We start from the raw sequence: 21741 nt of genomic DNA, 5'->3' as shown, positions 1-21741 counted from the left end.
ACATCCTTCAGGGTCTTGCCTTCTCAGCCAAATAACAGCTGCTCTGTCATGATGCTGATTTCAGTGCCCTCAGCTCCCAGGCCTGTACCAGGCCCCAGAGAAATACTGCTTGTAGCTGAGCTGCCCATCTGCTAAGCAACTACAGCTTTGTTATAACTGGCCCTTTCCCTTGTTGTCATCGCTCGCTCCATCGCTGTCTCTTGCGCTCTCCCCCTCACACTCACTCACTCACTAACACACACACTCTCACTCACCAACACAGGCACTGACACACATACGCTCAATCACTCACACTCACACACATACATACACTCACTCACTCAATCACTCACAGACACACACACTCACTCACACTCATGCACACGCTCCACCTTCAGGCTGTGGCTGAAGAGAAAGAGGCCGCTTGCCGCCAGCGCTACGCTGCTGCTCTTTCAGTGCCAGCGCTTAGCGCATTGCTGAGTGCGGCCTGCTGGCTCCCACGCCCTGAGACACGCTCACCTGGCCCGCGTGGGGGCGAGCGTGCCAGAGACCTGGCCGCTTGCTGTGCTCCAGCTGGATGCTGTGACGGGGCATGCCGGGCTCACAGTGTGTGGCTAAGGGGTCGCTCTGTTCTGGAGCTGCTGTCACTATGGTTACTCTGGGTGACTCAGTGCATCTGAGCCTGCGGGCTACGGTGGAGCAGACACGGCTCCGTTCCTGGCCAGGGACACTGCCCTTCACGACGCCTAGCACTGAGGCTTGGAGAAAGCCGGCCGAGGAAGGGTTCCGCGCTCTGGGCATGGGGGACCCTGCTGCACTCTGCCCCCCCCCGACACACACCAGTCAGGCAGCTCAGCCCTCTGCGGCCTGTCACTGAAGCCTGTGAGGGGCTGGGCTCACAGACCTTCCCTCCAGCCCATTGCCCCTCCTCCGAGGCTGGCACGAACGGAGAGTGCCAAGGTGCAGCTTTGTTTATGCCACTGGCGATAAGCACCATATATGTTGGGTACCAGCCTGACACTGACGCCAGCGGGGCCAGCCCCCGCAGCAGGGGGGGAATGCGGCCCATCTCCACCCAGGTGTGGTTTGCCCCACCTTATGAGGCACCTGGCTGAGGGTTACATTCAGTGCAATGGCACCTGCACAGGCTAGGCCAAGCAGTGAGGCCCATGCCCTGTGGAGGGAGCAGGCAGGGCAAGCTGTCTCCCTACAGCCGGGAGTGAGCATCAGTTAGCAGCCCCCCCATCCCCCACCCCCACTGTCCCAGGCAGGCTGGAGGAAAGCGGCTGGAATCTGCCAGGCACTGCGTCACTGGACACTCTTCAGAGAAGACTCATTTACACCTCAAAGTCTCCGATGTTCCAGTCGCAGGTGCTGGGGGCCCCCCACAGCAGAGTGCAGGACTTCAGAGCGATACAACAGAGGGTGCGGGCAGGGGCGCCAGGCTGAGCCTGTAGTCCTGGGCGGCCCCCGAGAGACGTGTGAGCCAGCTGCATAAAGAAAGGATCTGGAGGAAGCTCAGCTGGGAGCATTCTCCAGAGGGAGCATGGGAATTCCAGCAGTTCTTGGAGATACACAAATCCATTAAAAATGCCGTCTTGTTCCTTGAGACACAACTGCAGTCTGTTGTGCCTCTTGAGGCAGGTTCAGGGTGATTTGACATCAAACGCCCTCTGCCTACAACCCAGGAGCAGAGGGAGGGAGCCGAGGCTGGTGAGCTGCGTAGAATGGGTGCAGGGCAGGGCTGGCAAATCCCCAGAGAGGCTGACAGATACTGAGGCTTTGGGCTGATGTTGGGGACCCCTCAGCGTCAGAGAAAATGCAGGGGAGAGGGAGAAAACATCTGGTCCTGGTACCGGTGAGATAAGGGCCCTGCTGCAGTTCTGCACATTATATCCTCTGTGGAAAGAGCACAGAGAATGAGCACGGCTCAGCCAGCCCACAGCACCGGCACCCCAAAGGCATTCTTTGCTCCTGTGCCTCACTCGGTGTCAGCACCCCAAGGGTGGGACAAGTCACCACTCGTAACAACCAAAGCCCCAGGGCCAGGTGACACCAGGACTGCTTCCTTGCTGGCCTGCAGCCCATGCCACTTCCTGGGGCCAGCCGCTGTCTTCCTGGCACCCCCTGTGGGCCTGTGCAGCCCGTGTGGAACTGGTACCTATTCTGCCCACCTGCCTTTCCAAGGGGCTCGTCCCTGGGGTGGAGCCCGCTGTCCTCAGGCCTAGGTCATGTCCCAGCTCTTGGGCTGGCCACTGGAACGTAACCCTTGGGGAGGAAGCATGGAGATCTCAGTCACTGTTGGGGTGCGGGGTCGGGGGTTAGCTGAGAAACACCCAGCAGCTCCCGGCACAGAGAGAGCGTGTGTGATGGAGTGGGGGATACCTGTGTGTGTGTGAGTGGCTCACAGAGGGTGTGGGGCTCCTGCTGAGGGTAACCCTGACGACCAGGTAACACCTTTGTACTGCAGACAGAGGAGGAGGTGGAGCCTGAGGGGTTTGAATTGGAACTGGTAGTTGGAAGCAGTGAGTCTGGGCTGAGGGAGAGACAGACAAAGGAGGGGGCCAGGCCCCAGCTCTGGGGGCCCCTCGGGGCCTCCTCTCCCCAACATGGATGGGACTGGCTGTCTCTGCCTGCTGCACTGACTCCTCTGTACAATGCTGTGTCCTGTCGGCTAATAAACCCGCTGTTCTCCTGCTAAGTGAGAGAATCTCCTGCCTGCGGACAGGGTGCAGAGCTTGGGGGACCCCAGAACCCCATCACACTGGTGTTAGAAGTGGGATGTTCTGCACCCTGAGGATAGAGCATCCAGCAGTAAGTGACCGGGGCCCTGGAAGAAGTGGGGCCTGCGAGACCCAGGTGTGCTGAAGGGCGGTGAGGTGCAGTTCCCCAAGGCGGAGGGGCCTGCGGCCGAACCCAAGCAACTGCGGTCGTGGTCCTCAAGAGGGGGTGTCACACCCGAGGAGGGGTTACTCCTGGGAATCTGTTGGAGTCGGTCCCAGAAGGTGGAGGGGCCGAGAGCCCAACCCCCAGGAACAAGTGACCCCTGAGGAGGCTGACGCTGAATGAGTGCTTCCCAAGACAGGGTGCTCATGGTCCCTGAGAGCGGGTGTCACACTGAAGAAGGGGTTCCGCTGGGAGTCTGTTGGAGTCAGTCCCAGAGGGCGGAGGGGCCTACGGCCTAACCCCAGGGAGCTTGTGACCCGCAAGGAGCCTGGCACACTGAAGGGATTCTTCCAGGAATCATGGGATGCAGAGGGCATCAGCCTGAGAGCCTGCAACCACGCTCAGCAACTCCGCTGTGAAGTGGCAGCACCTGGAAACCGAATCAAGATTAAAGAAGCTGGACAAGGCAGCGTGGATGTGCAGTGGCAGAGCTGAGGGTTAAGGAAAATCCTGCAGAGGTGAGCCCAGATCGGGGCAGGGAACCCTGGACTGCATGGAGCTCTGAACCGAGTGGCCTGCCGCAGCTCAAGGAGGGAAGGAGCGATTCCAACCCATCATCTACTAGTGGCCAAGACAGACCTGTGAAGAGTTTTCCAGGCCTGGGCCGAGGAAGGTGCCTGTGTGTCTGTGCAGGAAAGCAGCTGATCCACTGGGAATGGCAAGTTGTCTCTGAGAGAAGCTGCCTCACCTTCCGTGTGTGTGTGGAGACCAGCCGGGGGGGGCTGGGAGAAAGGAGAAAGTGTCTCCCATTGTCTGTCTGTGTTGAACAGCAGCAGCAGCAGCCTGGGCAGAGAGCAGAGCCTGCATTTGGAAAAGGTGCCAATGAGGAAACTAGCCCATTGTCTGAGGAAGATTCCCCAGCCTGGCGTGGCTGGAGAAGGAACCACCAGGAAAGAGCATTCCAGGTGTGTCTCTGAATCCAGCCATGGGGGCTGGAGCAGAGGGAATGGCTCTGGGATGGGCAGTGGTGTCCCTGCTAAGGACACTGGTCGTTGGTGCAAGAAAAGTGCTTCTGCTTCTGGGGAAGTGAATCCTTTGCCTGAGCCTGTGGGGGCTCAAGATGGAGCCAAGATCCCAAAGCTGGATCTGAGGGCAGCTGAAGCCCAGATGGGAAGTGGGCCTACCTCTGTGTCTCTCAGGGGGGATGATGCTTTAACTCGGTCTGATCCAGTTAGTATCATCAGGGAATCCCATAGACCAGACGATTCTGGTACTTGTTCTTTGCCTGATGCTGAGGTGTTACTGGGAGGGGGTGAGAGGACTCTGTCCTACCAGAGTCATCCTCTCGCCAGGACACAAGAACAGATGGGCAATGGAGTTATGCTGACTGATGAAGATAAAGGATCTGGTAGCAGAACGGAGGAAAGGGACCCTGACCTTCTGTCCGGTGGTACTGGCTGTCTGCCTGGAGGGGGATTACATGGGAATCTGCCTGATGGGCCAGAAGTGATCCTGGGTGTAGGTGAAACCCAGGAGCTGGTTGTGGCTCAAGGGAGCAGTGCCCCTGTGGAGCCAGACAGGGGTGAGTTATTGTTTGGGGGAGCTCTTGAGGAAGAGAATTTCCCTGAAACTTTTCCTGACCCGTCTGTGGGGACTGCAGAAAATGGGAGTGAGGTGGAGGAGAGTGAACAGGAAAGGTGCTTGTCTGTAAGCACCAGAGCAACCCTTTGCCTGGGGAGAAGTTTGTTTCAGCTCCTGATGGCCAGGACCTGCCTGAGTGTGAAACCACTGGCTGTGCTCTGCAAGGGTCCAAAGCAGGCAGTGTAAAAGTTTCTCAGGAATTGGAAGTTGATGCAAGTAAAGTGAAAACTATCAGGTAGTGTGAGCAGCCCTGTGAGAACCAAGTAAAACAGCTGCACAGTCAGTCTCTGTAGGATGCAGGAGAGCTCCAGCAATTCCCCATCTCCAGATGGTGGAAACACTTATATTCTTATACTGGACTCCACTTCTGATTCCATGGGGAGGCAGTAGTTGGAGGGGGAAGGACAAAGGAGCTGTGGTCCTGGTGGGCCAGTAAGGGATAAATAGGGATTCCTCCATGTGGATTCTGTGTCTGGGACTCACAAAACAACTCTCAGAAAGCAGTTTGGTTTGCAAATTTCCAGGCTGGCTGGGAGGGGGCCATCTCCCTGAGATCATCAATGGCCCAGCTCTTGTTAGAATGGAGGGCACAGCCAGAGAGATCAAATTTCCATCCCAGGGGGCAAGGGAGAAGATTAGAACTTGATGGTGCTAAGAAAGGCCTCAGCCATTTATCCCCAAAATACCAGATTCTCAAGGATGTTGCACAAAGGTTGTGGTCTACCAAAGAGCAACGTAAATGTGCAGTTGCAATGGGGTTGTTCTGTTACTCACGCTGACTGCTGTAACCAAGGGGTGCTGCTCCCAAAAGCTGTAGAATTGTACCACGTACTGAATGTTTGAAAAGAGCTATGTGACATGATGACATTGATGTAGAAGCATGAATTGTATGTTGAAGGAGTCTGTAACTCTGAAATGTCACCATTGTTCCCTGTAACTAGTCTTGCAACCTCTGACATGAGAAGGAACATTCCAAACCTATTGTGTGGCATGGAAGGGGAAACTGAGGCACACAACCATTGTGGTGGTCTGGCTAAATGCCAAGGGTGGAAGCATTTGTACCTTCCGTTACTGGACTGTAACTGAATTCCAGACATTGGCTGGAGCAGCTGTATGGACTGGTGGGCAGACAGGGCAGGACCCAGACCACAAAAGACCTGTTTGATCTGTTGGTGCTGCAGCATCTGTATGGGCTCTGCCTGCCTGACTGGAGAACGTGGCTGACGGACCGGGGCCGAAGCAGGGAGACCAACCAACCCAAGGGAACTAAAGGGACTTGCCCGGCTGCATCACATGAAAAGGGCCAAGACCAAGCTCCTGAGTTGGAGCCTCCCCCAGCAGGACTATGACGTGGAGGTGGTGCACATCGAGGGGAGAACAGAGGGTACAGCCGATGCCCTGTCACGAGGGGAGGGCCCCGAACTTCCCCAGGTCACCAGTTGAGTGACCCCGCTCAGTTCGGTCTGGAAGGGGGGGAGAGATGTGATGGAGTGGGGGATACCTGTGTGTGTGTGAGTGACTCACAGAGGGTGGGGGGCTCCTGCTGAGGGTAACCTTGATGACCGGGTAACACCTTTATACTGCAGACAGAGGAGGAGGTGGAGCCTGAGGGGTTTGAATTGGAACTGGGAGTTGGAAGCAGTGAGTCTGGGCTGAGGGAGAGACAGACAAAGGAGGGGGCAAGGCCCCAGCTCTGGGGGCCCCTCGGGGCCTCCTCTCCCCAACATGAATTGGACTGGCTGTCTCTGCCTGCTGCACTGACTCCTCTGTACAATGCTGTGTCCTGTCGGCTAATAAACCCGCTGTTCTCCTGCTGAGTGAGAGACTCTCCTGCCTGCGGACAGGGTGCAGAGCTTGGGGGACCCCAGAACCCCATCACAGCGTGGCAAGGTTACAGCCAATCAGAAGTGACTGTCTGCCGACACATCAGTGCCAGTCGCTGCCTGGGCCCCAGCGGTGCCTCTCATGGGGACTCCATTGCCTCCTGCAGCAGCACAGAGCTGAGGAGGACATGCTGCTGGGGCTGGGGTCCTGTTCTCACCTGCTCTGGGGCGGGGGGGTGGGGGCAGCTCCTGGCAGGCGTGGTGCGTTACACAGGGACGGCCACTGCTCGGCAGCCCGCCCTGACCTGGGCTCAGCACACACTTATTACTTTTAAGAGTATAAATTGTATAGCTCTAAGCTACAGCCGCCCATAGCAGCCCGCAGGGGCGCATGCTGTGTCAGCCTGCTCTGCAAAGAGGCCCTGCCCCAGGCCAGCTGCAGTCTCCGAAAGAGCTCTTGGCACTGGAAAAGGTTTGGAAAAGGGCACCAAAACAATGAGGGGTTGGAACGGCTGCCGTCTGGGGAGTGGGTAAGAAGGCTGGGACTCGTCAGCTCAGAGAAGAGCAGGCTAAGGTGGGATGCGACAGGTCTATAACATCATGCCCACTGCGGAGTAAGTGAATAAGGAAAAGTTACTTACTTGATCTCATAACCTAAGAATTGGGGGGTCACCAAATGGAATCAATGGGCAGCAAGTTTAACACTAACCCCAGGAAGTTTTTCTTCATGCAGCGCAGCGTTGGCCCGGGGCGCTCCTGGCCAGAGGAGGCTAAGACCAGGACTATAAAAGGGTTTAACACAGAACTAGCTCCATTCATGGTGGGTAGGGCCCTCAATGGCTGCCAGCCAGGGGGTTGGGACGGCGTCAGAAGCTGGAGATGGGTGACAGGGGAGGGATCACTCACTTACTCCGTGTTCTGGACGCTCCTGCTGGAGCAGCCGGCTTTGGCCTGCTGGCAGACAGGACACTGGGCTAATGGACCTTTGGGCTGGCCCACGGTGGCTGTTCTTGCGTTCTTTTTCTCAGTCTTGCACCTTCCTCACACGCTTGGGGCCTCGGAACAGCAGCACGTGACATCGTCACAAGGCAGCCCCCCTGTGCCAGTGCGATGCCACAGCTCAGGGCTCTTGCACAGCGTCAGGCCTTTGCTGCCTCGGCATCCATCCAGCCCACACATGAGCGCTTCCTCTCCAGCCTCCCTCGCCTTCTGCCAGGAGAGCTGGGAGGGAGGCAGGTGCCTGTGCTGAGTGCTGGGAGGTGCGTTGCCAGTCTGCATGGGGCATGCCAGGAGTGGGCCCCAACAGGGACTAACCCTGTCTGTTGGCCCACAGCCCACCCTGCCTAAAGACAGGAAACAAAAGCTCTGCCAAAGGCCTGATTCCTCTTGCTGACAAAGCTGTACACACGCGCCGGAATGCCTTAGACCCAGCATCCTGGGGCGGGCCGGCAGCCCATTGGCACCGACACGGGCATATGGCAGAATAGCACACTGCTCATTTTCCTGTGTTGTGTGCTGTCTTCAGCCTCAGCTGACTGTGATGTGGGGACTGTGCCAGCTTCTCTGCCACTGTGATGGAGGGACCTGTCCCACACCTCAAAGGTGAGGCCCGAGGCACCCTCTCCCAGCACACACCCCTCCCCTCCTGCACCCCAAATATTCCTTCCAGTGCACACAAGGTACCCCCCAGAGCCTCCCGGTATTGACAGCCCCTCAGCTGTACATTGCCCCCTCAGCTCTGCCTAGAGCAATGGCCTCTGGCTGAGACCCTGGAGTATGAGGGTAGCCCTATCTGCAGCACCATGGGGCCTCGGTCCTGGCCGGAGCCCTCAGTGCTCCTGGGCTAGAAATAGTCAGTGGGGTCAGCTGGGGGGCAGGGTCCTGCCGCTCACAGACTTGCAAAATACGGCACTTGGAGACTGTGGCACAGTCACTGGCTGTGTCCTACGGGACAAGCATGGCCGCAGCCAGGGCCTTGCTTCAGATGGGCTCTGCCTGCCCCTGAGAGTGTCTCAGCACAGCAACCCCAGCCCTCTGCTCACTGACAGACCCAGGCCAGGCAGGAGGGGCTCAGACCGGCCTGGGGAGCTGCACCTCCTCCCCACTAATGGGGACATGGCAGAACTAGCCCCTTCACCCTGCTCACTAAGGGGGTGGGACAGAACTGGCCCAGCCCACAGGAGTTGCTGACGAGCTTGGGTCCCCAGAGTCCTGGACTCGGAAGTCTGCTGAGCCCTGGTTGCCACAGCCCTGCCACTCTGTCAGGCCCCAGATGAGGACCAAGGTGCTGGGGCTCTTGGGGCAGTGTGTCAGGGGCATGGGGAAGAGCTGCTGCCCCAAGCCTGCGTAGCTCATGCTAGTAAGGGGGCAAGGCAGAGCTGGGGAATTCCTGCTTCCCCGGGGCTGCGCCAAGCCCTCGTCCAGCAGCAGGTGCCTGGGGGCCGTGGCAGGGCAGGACGAAGAGCATGCTAGGGCATGTCAGCAATTCGCACCATGACTGACACAGGGTCATGTCCCGGGGCAGCGAATGGGCTGGGGAGGGGCGCGCACAGCACACAGCGAAGGCTACGCTGCCTCGTACAAAGGGACCCACGCAGCAGGCGGGCACAGGCTCCAGGCTCAGAAATGCAATGATGCCCTCAGCGTGGGCTTGCAGTGTGGCCGGTAATTGTTAGTGGGGCTGGGCCTTCCAGGAGTTTGGTCAGTGGTCAAAGGCCTCGCTCTTCCGCGATATTAATGAGACAGGTCTGGGGCCTGGGAGGGAGCTCGGGCGCAGGAGAAGATTCCGGCCTGGAGGACAGTTGAAGGTGCGGTATGGGCGCTGGGAGAGGGCTGTGACCTGGGCCAGGAGGGGCACAGGGATTTACTTGTGACAGAAGTAGGGGACTGGGATGCAGGAGGGGTGCAGGGATGTGGGTGTGACAGGGCCAGAGGACTGGGATATGGGATGGGTGTAGGGATGTGGGTGTGACAGGGGCAGGGAACTGGGATGTAGGAGGGGTGCAGGGATGTGGGTGTGACAGGGCCAGGGGACTGGGATGCAGGAGGGGTGCAGGGATGTGGGTGTGACAGGGGCAGGGGACTGGGATGCAGGAGGGGTGCAGGGATGTGGGTGGGACAGGGGCAGGGAACTGGGATGCAGGAGGGGTGCAGGGATGTGGGTGTGACAGGGGCAGGGGACTGGGATGCAGGAGGGGTGCAGGGATGTGGGTGTGACAGGGGCAGGGGACTGGGATGCAGGAGGGGTGCAGGGATGTGGGTGTGACAGGGGCGGGGTACTGGGATGCAGGAGGGGTGCAGGGATGTGGGTGTGACAGGGGCGGGGGACTGGGATGCAGGAGGGGTGCAGGGATGTGGGTGTGACAGGGCCGGGGGACTGAGATGCAGGAGGGGTGCAGGGATGTGGGTGTGACGGGGCAGGGGACTGGGATGCAGGAGGGGTGCAGGGATGTGGGTGTGACAGGGGCCTGGGATGCAGGAGGGGTGCAGGGATGTGGGTGTGACGGGGCGGGGGACTGGGATGCAGGAGGGGTGCAGGGATGTGGGTGTGACAGGGGCAGGGGACTGGGATGCAGGAGGGGTGCAGGGATGTGGGTGGGACAGGGGCAGGGAACTGGGATGCAGGAGGGGTGCAGGGATGTGGGTGTGACAGGGGCAGGGGACTGGGATGCAGGAGGGGTGCAGGGATGTGGGTGTGACAGGGGCAGGGGACTGGGATGCAGGAGGGGTGCAGGGATGTGGGTGGGACAGGGGCGGGGTACTGGGATGCAGGAGGGGTGCAGGGATGTGGGTGTGACAGGGGCGGGGGACTGGGATGCAGGAGGGGTGCAGGGATGTGGGTGTGACAGGGACGGGGGACTGGGATGCAGGAGGGGTGCAGGGATGTGGGTGTGACAGGAGCAGGGGACTGGGATGCAGGAGGGGTGCAGGGATGTGGGTGTGACGGGGCGGGGGACTGGGATGCAGGAGGGGTGCAGGGATGTGGGTGTGACAGGGGCAGGGGACTGGGATGCAGGAGGGGTGCAGGGATGTGGGTGTGACAGGGACGGGGGACTGGGATGCAGGAGGGGTGCAGGGATGTGGGTGTGACAGGGCCGGGGGACTGAGATGCAGGAGGGGTGCAGGGATGTGGGTGTGACAGGGGCGGTGGACTGAGATGCAGGAGGGGCGCAGGGATGTGGGTGTGACAGGAGCAGGGGACTGGGATGCAGGAGGGGTGCAGGGATGTGGGTGTGACAGGGGCGGGGGACTGGGATGCAGGAGGGGTGCAGAGATGTGGGTGTGACAGGGGCGGTGGACTGAGATGCAGGAGGGGCGCAGGGATGTGGGTGTGACAGGAGCAGGGGACTGGGATGCAGGAGGGGTGCAGGGATGTGGGTGTGACAGGGGCGGGGGACTGGGATGCAGGAGGGGCGCAGGGATGTGGGTGTGACAGGGGCGGGGGACTGGGATGCAGGAGGGGTGCAGGGATGTGGGTGTGACAGGGACGGGGGACTGGGATGCAGGAGGGGTGCAGGGATGTGGGTGTGACAGGGGCGGGGGACTAGGATGCAGGAGGGGTGCAGGGATGTGGGTGTGACAGGGGCGGGGGACTGGGATGCAGGAGGGGTGCAGGGATGTCGGTGTGACAGGGACGGGGGACTGGGATGCAGGAGGGGTGCAGGGATGTGGGTGTGACAGGAGCAGGGGACTGGGATGCAGGAGGGGTGCAGGGATGTGGGTGTGACGGGGCGGGGGACTGGGATGCAGGAGGGGTGCAGGGATGTGGGTGTGACAGGGGCAGGGGACTGGGATGCAGGAGGGGTGCAGGGATGTGGGTGTGACAGGGACGGGGGACTGGGATGCAGGAGGGGTGCAGGGATGTGGGTGTGACAGGGCCGGGGGACTGAGATGCAGGAGGGGTGCAGGGATGTGGGTGTGACAGGGGCGGTGGACTGAGATGCAGGAGGGGCGCAGGGATGTGGGTGTGACAGGAGCAGGGGACTGGGATGCAGGAGGGGTGCAGGGATGTGGGTGTGACAGGGGCGGGGGACTGGGATGCAGGAGGGGTGCAGAGATGTGGGTGTGACAGGGGCGGTGGACTGAGATGCAGGAGGGGCGCAGGGATGTGGGTGTGACAGGAGCAGGGGACTGGGATGCAGGAGGGGTGCAGGGATGTGGGTGTGACAGGGGCGGGGGACTGGGATGCAGGAGGGGTGCAGTGATGTGGGTGTGACAGGGACGGGGGACTGGGATGCAGGAGGGGTGCAGGGATGTGGGTGTGACAGGGGCGGGGGACTAGGATGCAGGAGGGGTGCAGGGATGTGGGTGTGACAGGGCCGGGGGACTGGGATGCAGGAGGGGTGCAGGGATGTGGGTGTGACAGGGGCGGGGGACTGGGATGCAGGAGGGGTGCAGGGATGTGGGTGTGACAGGGATGGGGGACTAGGATGCAGGAGGGGTGCAGGGATGTGGGTGTGACAGGAGCAGGGGACTGGGATGCAGGAGGGGTGCAGGGATGTGGGTGTGACAGGGATGGGGGACTAGGATGCAGGAGGGGTGCAGGGATGTGGGTGTGACAGGGCCGGGGGAGTGGGATGCAGGAGGGGTGCAGGGATGTGGGTGTGACAGGGGCGGGGGACTGGGATGCAGGAGGGGTGCAGGGATGTGGGTGTGACAGGGACGGGGGACTAGGATGCAGGAGGGGTGCAGGGATGTGGGTGTGACAGGGCCGGGGGACTGAGATGCAGGAGGGGGTGCAGGGATGTGGGTGTGACAGGAGCAGGGGACTGGGATGCAGGAGGGGTGCAGGGATGTGGGTGTGACAGGGGCGGTGGACTGGGATGCAGGAGGGGTGCAGGGATGTGGGTGTGACGGGGCGGGGGACTGGGATGCAGGAGGGGTGCAGGGATGTGGGTGTGACAGGAGCAGGGGACTGGGATGCAGGAGGGGTGCAGGGATGTGGGTGTGACAGGGGCGGGGGACTGGGATGCAGGAGGGGTGCAGGGATGTGGGTGTGACAGGGGCGGTGGACTGAGATGCAGGAGGGGCGTAGGGATGTGGGTGTGACAGGAGCAGGGGACTGGGATGCAGGAGGGGTGCAGGGATGTGGGTGTGACGGGGCGGGGGACTGGGATGCAGGAGGGGTGCAGGGATGTGGGTGTGACAGGGGCGGGGGACTGGGATGCAGGAGGTGTGCAGGGATGTGGGTGTGACAGGGGCGGTGGACTGAGATGCAGGAGGGGCGCAGGGATGTGGGTGTGACAGGAGCAGGGGACTGGGACGCAGGAGGGGCGCAGGGATGTGGGTGTGACAGGGGCAGGGGACTGGGATGCAGGAGGGATGTGGGTGTGACGGGGCAGGGGACTGGGATGCAGGAGGGGTGCAGGGATGTGGGTGTGACGGGGCAGGGGACTGGGATGCAGGAGGGGTGCAGGGATGTGGGTGTGACGGGGCAGGGGACTGGGATGCAGGAGGGGTGCAGGGATGTGGGTGTGACGGGGCGGGGGACTGGGATGCAGGAGGGATGTGGGTGTGACGGGGCAGGGGACTGGGATGCAGGAGGGGTGCAGGGATGTGGGTGTGACGGGGCGGGGGACTGGGACGCAGGAGGGTTGCAGGGATGTGGGTGTGACAGGAGCAGGGGACTGGGATGCAGGAGGGGTGCAGGGATGTGGGTGTGACAGGAGCAGGGGACTGAGATGCAGGAGGGGCGCAGGGATGTGGGTGTGACAGGAGCAGGGGACTGGGACGCAGGAGGGGCGCAGGGATGTGGGTGTGACAGGGGCAGGGGACTGGGACGCAGGAGGGATGTGGGTGTGACGGGGCAGGGGACTGGGCTGCAGGAGGGGTGCAGGGATGTGGGTGTGACGGGGCGGGGGACTGGGATGCAGGAGGGATGTGGGTGTGACGGGGCGGGGGACTGGGATGCAGGAGGGATGTGGGTGTGACGGGGCGGGGGACTGGGATGCAGGAGGGGTGCAGGGATGTGGGTGTGACAGGAGCAGGGGACTGGGATGCAGGAGGGGTGCAGGGATGTGGGTGTGACAGGGGCGGGGGACTGGGATGCAGGAGGGGTGCAGGGATGTGGGTGTGACAGGGGCGGTGGACTGAGATGCAGGAGGGGCGCAGGGATGTGGGTGTGACAGGAGCAGGGGACTGGGACGCAGGAGGGGCGCAGGGATGTGGGTGTGACAGGGGCAGGGGACTGGGATGCAGGAGGGATGTGGGTGTGACGGGGCAGGGGACTGGGATGCAGGAGGGGTGCAGGGATGTGGGTGTGACGGGGCGGGGGACTGGGATGCAGGAGGGATGTGGGTGTGACGGGGCGGGGGACTGGGATGCAGGAGGGGTGCAGGGATGTGGGTGTGACAGGGGCGGTGGACTGAGACGCAGGAGGGGCGCAGGGATGTGGGTGTGACGGGGCGGGGGACTGGGATGCAGGAGGGGCGCAGGGATGTGGGTGTGACGGGGCGGGGGACTGGGATGCAGGAGGGATGTGGGTGTGACGGGGCGGGGGACTGGGATGCAGGAGGGGTGCAGGGATGTGGGTGTGACAGGGGCGGTGGACTGAGACGCAGGAGGGGCGCAGGGATGTGGGTGTGACAGGGGCAGGGGACTGGGATGCAGGAGGGGTGCAGGGATGTGGGTGTGACAGGGGCGGTGGACTGAGATGCAGGAGGGGTGCAGGGATGTGGGTGTGACAGGAGCAGGGGACTGGGACGCAGGAGGGGCGCAGGGATGTGGGTGTGACAGGGGCAGGGGACTGGGATGCAGGAGGGATGTGGGTGTGACGGGGCAGGGGACTGGGATGCAGGAGGGGTGCAGGGATGTGGGTGTGACGGGGCGGGGGACTGGGATGCAGGAGGGATGTGGGTGTGACGGGGCAGGGGACTGGGATGCAGGAGGGGTGCAGGGATGTGGGTGTGACGGGGCAGGGGACTGGGATGCAGGAGGGGTGCAGGGATGTGGGTGTGACGGGGCGGGGGACTGGGATGCAGGAGGGATGTGGGTGTGACAGGGGCAGGGGACTGGGATGCAGGAGGGGTGCAGGGATGTGGGTGTGACGGGGCGGGGGACTGGGATGCAGGAGGGATGTGGGTGTGACGGGGCAGGGGACTGGGATGCAGGAGGGGTGCAGGGATGTGGGTGTGACGGGGCGGGGGACTGGGATGCAGGAGGGATGTGGGTGTGACGGGGCAGGGGACTGGGATGCAGGAGGGGCGCAGGGATGTGGGTGTGACGGGGCGGGGGACTGGGATGCAGGAGGGATGTGGGTGTGACGGGGCAGGGGACTGGGATGCAGGAGGGGCGCAGGGATGTGGGTGTGACGGGGCGGGGGACTGGGATGCAGGAGGGATGTGGGTGTGACGGGGCAGGGGACTGGGATGCAGGAGGGGCGCAGGGATGTGGGTGTGACGGGGCGGGGGACTGGGATGCAGGAGGGATGTGGGTGTGACGGGGCAGGGGACTGGGATGCAGGAGGGGTGCAGGGATGTGGGTGTGACGGGGCGGGGGACTGGGATGCAGGAGGGATGTGGGTGTGACGGGGCAGGGGACTGGGACGCAGGAGGGGCGCAGGGATGTGGGTGTGACGGGGCGGGGGACTGGGATGCAGGAGGGATGTGGGTGTGACGGGGCAGGGGACTGGGATGCAGGAGGGGCGCAGGGATGTGGGTGTGACGGGGCGGGGGACTGGGATGCAGGAGGGATGTGGGTGTGACGGGGCGGGGGACTGGGATGCAGGAGGGATGTGGGTGTGACGGGGCGGGGGACTGGGACGCAGGAGGGTTGCAGGGATTTGACCTTTGTGCACACTGCATCCATCGCAGGAGCTGTGTGGCAGCCATCAGCTCTGTGGTGTGTGCTGGAAATAGCGGGTGTTTCTCAGCGAACTGTGTGGCAGTTTGTGCCTGGTTTCTGATGGCGCCAGTGACTGGGCAGGAGGCGCAGTGGAAGGAGTCAGGGAAGATGCCGAGGTGTGGATGTGAGTGCCTGCGGGGGACTAGCTCAAAGGAGGGGCTGGGAGCCGCAGGCCTGGCTGGGAATTTTCGTCTGTTCTGTCAGTCTGACGGTCTCGTACAGGCTGACCTGTACCAGACAGGTAGCCGTGTCAGGCTCTAGTCTCACAAAACAAAGCAGCAGGAATGTAGCGCTTTCAAGAGTAAGAAAGTGATGCCTGCAATGATGAGCTTTTGTGAAGTGCTACTGCTCTGAGGACGTGGGTCTGTCCCATGTACACGCATCACCAAATAAACCATTGTTAGTCTTTCAAGTGCTGCATTTCTGCTGCTTTGTTCTGCTGTCACACAAGTGCTGGCGAAGCAGAGGGGCACAGAGCTGTCAAAACAGGGTGACCACGCTTTGCGTCTTTCTTAACTCTTATGCCTTGGGGGTGCTTCTCAACTGCTCCGGGGATGTGACTCGGGAGTCTGGACCCTGTGAGGTTCGGCAGACTGCTGTGGGGACAGAACAGAACCAGGCCCTATGCCCCCCACCCAGCTGCAGACAGAACAGGGCTCGGCCCAGCACCCTGCTCCCTGTGCCCCAGCACACACACTAACCAGGACGGGATGGAACCAGGCCGGGTGGGCGATGCTGCAACTCATAGAACTTACCGCTGGGCCAACAAAATCTGTGAAAAATATAAAGAGAAGTTAGTTAGGGCTGTGCTCTGGGTCCAGCTGGGCTCCATGTCCCGCCAGGTGCGCTGCCAAGCAGTGTGAGGGCTCCCAGCTGGGCTCCACGTCCCGCCAGGTGCGCTGCCAAGCAGTGTGAGGGCTCCCAGCTGGGCTCCATGTCCCGCCAGGTGCGCTGCCAAGCAGTGTGAGGGCTCCCAGCTGGGCTCCATGTCCCGCCAGGTGCGCTGCCAAGCAGTGTGAGGGCTCCCAGCTGGGCTCCACGTCCCGCCAGGTGCGCTGCCAAGCAGTGTGAGGGCTCCCAGCTGGGCTCCACGTCCCGCCAGGTGCGCTGCCAAGCAGTGTGAGGGCTCCCAGCTGGGCTCCACGTCCCGCCAGGTGCGCTGCCAAGCAGTGTGAGGGCTCCCAGCTGGGCTCCACGTCCCGCCAGGTGCGCTGCCAAGCAGTGTGAGGGCTCCCAGCTGGGCTCCATGTCCCGCCAGGTGCGCTGCCAAGCAGTGTGAGGGCTCCCAGCTGGGCTCCATGTCCCGCCAGGTGCGCTGCCAAGCAGTGTGAGGGCTCCCAGCTGCGCACCCCTCCCCAGCTCGCCGGGGCTGCGCTGAGCTCAAGCTCAGGCCCCAGTAGGCTGCACCCTATTGATCTGGTTGGGTTTAGCTGCCGGGGGTCAAATGCTGCACAGCTGAGCCGGCTCCCGCCCCTCCCCACCCCATGAGCTGGCTGGATTCACACCCGTGTAAGAGGGAGGCACTCTCAGCGCGCCATGGCGCACACACAGCCGGGGGCCTGCTCGATGTACACCCGCTGGCCCAGGTGAGCCTGCAGCCCGTAGCGGGAGCTCCCCCTGCTTCGTGCAGACAGGGGCAGGTTTCTGTCATTTCTGCTGGTGCCCAGACTGGGTCCCAGCCCCCCGCTGCTTTCTAAGGTGGCAGATATATTTTTAAAATAACAGAAACATGGACTGGGAACAGCTCCAGCACAGCACCCGGGCCCCACACTCAGGGCACTGCCCCACCCGGGCTGTGCTGAGGCAGCAGCAGCTGTGGTCTCCTCCCTGGCCTTGTGCACCGCCCCCCAGGCTGTCTGGGGTGAAGGAGCAGCCCTGGAGTGTAGGAGTGAGCAGCGAAGGCAGCTGATCTGAGCATCCCCATGGGTCACTTTCCCCATGTGGGTGCAGGAGGGGCTGGGGTAGGAGTGCAGGGCAGAGGAGGGGCTGGGGTAGGAGTGCAGGGCAGAGAAGGGGCTGGGGTAGGAGTGCAGGGCAGAGGAGGGGCAGGGGTAGGAGTGCAGGGCAGAGGAGGGGCTGGGGTAGGAGTGCAGGGCAGAGGAGGGGCAGGGGTAGGAGTGCAGGGCAGAGGAGGGGCTGGGGTAGGAGTGCAGGGCAGAGGAGGGGCAGGGGTAGGAGTGCAGGGCAGAGGAGGGGCTGGGGTAGGAGTGCAGGGCAGAGAAGGGGCTGGGGTCGGAGTGCAGGGCAGAGGAGGGGCTGGGGTAGGAGTACAGGGCAGAGGAGGGGCAGGGGTAGGAGTGCAGGGCAGAGGAGGGGCTGGGGTAGGAGTGCAGGGCAGAGGAGGGGCTGGGGTAGGAGTGCAGGGCAGAGGAGGGGCTGGGGTAGGAGTGCAGGGCAGAGGAGGGGCAGGGGTAGGAGTGCAGGGCAGAGGAGGGGCTGGGGTAGGAGTGCAGGGCAGAGGAGGGGCTGGGGTCGGAGTGCAGGGCAGAGGAGGGGCAGGGGTAGGAGTGCAGGGCAGAGGAGGGGCAGGGGTAGGAGTGCAGGGCAGAGGAGGGGCTGGGGTAGGAGTGCAGGGCAGAGAAGGGGCAGGGGTAGGAGTGCAGGGCAGAGGAGGGGCAGGGGTAGGAGTGCAGGGCAGAGAAGGGGCAGGGGTCGGAGTGCAGGGCAGAGGAGGGGCTGGGGTAGGAGTGCAGGGCAGAGGAGGGGCTGGGGTAGGAGTGCAGGGCAGAGGAGGGGCAGGGGTCGGAGTGCAGGGCAGAGGAGGGGCAGGGGTAGGAGTGCAGGGCAGAGGAGGGGCTGGGGTAGGAGTGCAGGGCAGAGGAGGGGCAGGGGTAGGAGTGCAGGGCAGAGGAGGGGCAGGGGTCGGAGTGCAGGGCAGAGGAGGGGCAGGGGTAGGAGTGCAGGGCAGAGGAGGGGCTGGGGTAGGAGTGCAGGGCAGAGGAGGGGCTGGGGTAGGAGTGCAGGGCGGGGGCGGAGGTGGGGTGGGGCAGAGCAGGACAGGAAAAGGCGGGGGTGGAGGTGGGGTGGGGCAGAGCAGGGCGGGAAAAGGCGGGGGCGGAGGTGGGGTGGGGCAGAGCAGGGCAGGAAAAGGCGGGGGCGGAGGTGGGGTGAGGCAGAGCAGGGCGGGAATAGGCGGGGGCGGAGGTTGGGTGGGGCAGAGCAGGGCGGGAAAAGGCGGGGGCAGGAGTGGGGTGGGGCAGAGCAGGGCGGGAAAAGGCGGGGGCGGAGGTGGGGTGGGGCAGAGCAGGGCAGGAAAAGGCGGGGGCGGAGGTGGGGTGAGGCAGAGCAGGGCGGGAAAAGGCGGGGGCGGAGGTGGGGTGGGGCAGAGCAGGGCGGGAAAAGGCGGGGGCGGAGGTTGGGTGGGGTGAGGCAGAGTAGGGTGGGAAAAGGCGGGGGCGGAGGTGGGGTGGGGCAGAGCAGGGCGGGAAAAGGCGGGGGCAGGAGTGGGGTGGGGCAGAGCAGGGCTGGAAAAGGCGGGGGCGGAGGTGGGGTGATGCAGAGCAGGGCGGGAAAAGGCGGGGGCGGAGGTGGGGTGGGGCAGAGCAGGGCGGGAAAAGGCGGGGGCGGAGGTTGGGTGGGGTGAGGCAGAGTAGGGTGGGAAAAGGCGGGGGCGGAGGTGGGGTGGGGCAGAGCAGGGCGGGAAAAGGCGGGGGCAGGAGTGGGGTGGGGCAGAGCAGGGCTGGAAAAGGCGGGGGCGGAGGTGGGGTGATGCAGAGCAGGGCGGGAAAAGGCGGGGGCGGAGGTGGGGTGGGGCAGAGCAGGGTGGGAAAAGGCGGGGGCGGAGGTGGGGTGGGGCAGAGCAGGGCGGGAAAAGGCGGGGGCGGAGGTGGGGTGGGGCAGAGCAGGACGGGAAAAGGCGGGGGCGGAGGTGGGGTGGGGCAGAGCAGGACAGGAAAAGGCGGGGGCGGAGGTGGGGTGGGGCAGAGCAGGGCGGGAAAAGGCGGGGGTGGAGGTGGGGTGAGGCAGAGCAGGGCGGGAAAAGGCGGGGGTGGAGGTGGGGTGGGGCAGAGCAGGGCAGGAAAAGGCGGGGGCGGAGGTGGGGTGGGGCAGAGCAGGGCGGGAAAAGGCGGGGGCAGGAGTGGGGTGGGGCAGAGCACGGCGGGAAAAGGCGGGGGCAGGAGTGGGGTGGGGCAGAGCAGGGCGGAAAAAGGCGGGGGCAGGAGTGGGGTGGGGCAGAACAGGGCGGGAAAAGGCGGGGGCAGGAGTGGGGTGGGGCAGAGCAGGGCGGGAAAAGGCGGGGGCGGAGGTGGGGTGGGGCAGAGCAGGGCGGGAAAAGGCGGGGGCAGGAGTGGGGTGGGGCAGAGCAGGGCGGGAAAAGGCGGGGGCAGGAGTGGGGTGGGGCAGAGCAGGGCGGGAAAAGGCGGGGGCAGGAGTGGGGTGGGGCAGAGCAGGGCGGGAAAAGGCGGGAGCAGGAGTGGGGTGGGGCAGAGCAGGGCGGGAAAAGGCGGGGGCGGAGGTGGGGTGGGGCAGAGCAGGGCGGGAAAAGGCGGGGGCGGAGGTGGGGTGGAGCAGAGCAGGACAGGAAAAGGCGGGGGCGGAGGTGGGGTGGGGCAGAGCAGGGCAGGAAAAGGCGGGGGCGGAGGTGGGGTGGGGCAGAGCAGGGCGGGAAAAGGCGGGGGCGGGGGTGGGGTGGGGCAGAGCAGGGCGGGAAAAGGCGGGGGCGGAGGTGGGGTGGGGCAGAGCAGGGCGGGAAAAGGCGGGGGCGGAGGTGGGGTGGGGCAGAGCAGGGCGGGAAAAGGCGGGGGTGGAGGTGGGGTGGGGCAGAGCAGGGTGGGAAAAGGCAGGGGCGGAGTGGGGTGGGGCAGAGCAGGGCGGGAAAAGGCGGGGGCGGGGGCAGGGCCTGGGGCAGAGCAGGGCGGGAAAAGGCGGGGGCGGAGGTGGGGTGGGGCAGAGCAGGGCGGGAAAAGGCGGGGGCGGAGGTGGGGTGGGGCAGAGCAGGGCGGGAAAAGGCGGGGGCGGAGGTGGGGGTGGGGCAGAGCAGGGCAGGAAAAGGCGGGGGTGGAGGTGGGGTGGGGCAGAGCAGGGCGGGAAAAGGCGGGGGCGGAGGTGGAGTGAGGCAGAGCAGGGCGGGAAAAGGCGGGGGCCGAGGTGGGGTGGGGCAGAGCAGGGCAGGAAAAGGCGGGGGCGGAGGCGGGGTGGGGCAGAGCAGGGCGGGAAAAGGCGGGGGCAGGAGGTGGGGTGGGGCAGAGCAGGGCGGGAAAAGGCGGGGGCGGAGGTGGGGTGGGGCAGAGCAGGGCGGGAAAAGGCGGGGGCGGAGCTGGGGTGGGGCAGAGCAGGGCGGGAAAAGGCGGGGGCGGAGGTGGGGTGGGGCAGAGCAGGGCGGGAAAAGGCGGGGGCGGAGGTGGGGTGGGGCAGAGCAGGGCGGGAAAAGGCGGGGGCGGAGGTGGGGTGGGGCAGAGCAGGGCGGGAAAAGGCGGGGGCGGAGGTGGGGTGGGGCAGAGCAGGGCGGGAAAAGGCGGGGGCGGAGGTGGGGTGGGGCAGAGCAGGGCGGGAAAAGGCGGGGGTGGAGGTGGGGTGGGGCAGAGCAGGGCGGGAAAAGGCGGGGGCGGAGGTGGGGTGGGGCAGAGCAGGGCGGGAAAAGGCGGGGGCGGGGGCAGGGCCTGGGGCAGAGCAGGGCGGGAAAAGGCGGGGGCAGGAGTGGGGTGGGGCAGAGCAGGGCGGGAAAAGGCGGGGGCGGAGGTGGGGTGGGGCAGAGCAGGGCGGGAAAAGGGGGGGGCGGGGGCAGGGCCTGGGGCAGGGAGAGGGCTGCCGCCCCAGGGTGGCCCTGACGAAGTCGAGGAGCAGCGCCCTCGGAGAGCAGCTGTTCTGAAGAGCGGCTTGTTCCGCCAGCGCTCCCTGGGAGACGCGGAGGCAGGACTCAGAGCCTCCCGTGTGGCCGCCCCCATCCAGGCGCCTGCCCAGTGTTGTGGGGCCAGGCGTGGGGCACGCTTCCTCACCTTCGCACGCACTGCCGCACGGGCACGGAGTGGGAACCCCGCGCACCCCTGGAACTGCCTGAGGCAGGGTCCTGCCATTGCCAGCTCCCTAGTCACACAACACCCAGCGCTCAGGCCTTGCCCCTCTCCAAAGTCGGGCCCTGCTCACCCCACCCCCCTGCCACTTCTGCTCCCTGCCCACTCTCGCACATGTTCGCCAGGCTGGCCTGGGGGGCTTGGCTAAGGGTGGTTGGGAACCCCCTGGGCTGGGGCCGGGGAGGGTGCTCTGGGATGGAGACAGGAGACTGGAGGCAGCGTGCCCTGGCCCCAGCGTGCTGTTTCCCAGCACAGTGAGGGGTGGGGCGGGGCCCGGGTGAGGGCTGCACGGTGGGGCAGGCTGCTAGGCCAAGCTGGTGTTCGCCTGCATGGGAAGGGGAGCACCTGCTGCAGCTGCTGCACACTGGCCCACCCCAGTTGACTGGGGAAGGGGCTTCGGCAAGGGGGCGGGACCGGGTGTGGGGGACGGCAGGCCCTGCGGCGGGGGGAGGGGCGCTGCCCCGGCCCCACGCCCGAGGCGTGCGGAGGGGATTGTGTCAGGCCCTACACCCTGAGCAGAGACGGGCTTGTTGTGTGTGCTTCAGCATGGGCTCTTTTGG

General features: G+C 64.3%; 1 protein-coding gene across 1 annotated transcript in view; it reads right to left on the bottom strand.

The window, feature by feature from the left end:
• Positions 1-957: 957 nt before the first annotated feature.
• LHFPL4 (LHFPL tetraspan subfamily member 4) overlaps positions 958-21741 on the bottom strand; it is a 58321-nt gene continuing 37537 nt past the window's right edge. Inside the window, exons 3-4 of the mRNA XM_075005339.1 lie at positions 15872-15942; positions 958-1878 (exon numbers count right to left, since the gene is read on the bottom strand). Coding sequence (XP_074861440.1) covers positions 1870-1878; positions 15872-15942 — 80 coding nt within the window. The 3' untranslated portion in view covers positions 958-1869. The remainder of the gene's footprint in view (positions 1879-15871; positions 15943-21741) is intronic.

The sequence above is a fragment of the Carettochelys insculpta genome, chromosome 11, assembly GCF_033958435.1.
Source record: "Carettochelys insculpta isolate YL-2023 chromosome 11, ASM3395843v1, whole genome shotgun sequence".
NCBI lineage: Eukaryota > Metazoa > Chordata > Testudines > Carettochelyidae > Carettochelys > Carettochelys insculpta.
Note: the sequence above shows the minus strand (reverse complement) of the source record. Positions and strands in the feature narration are given on the sequence as shown.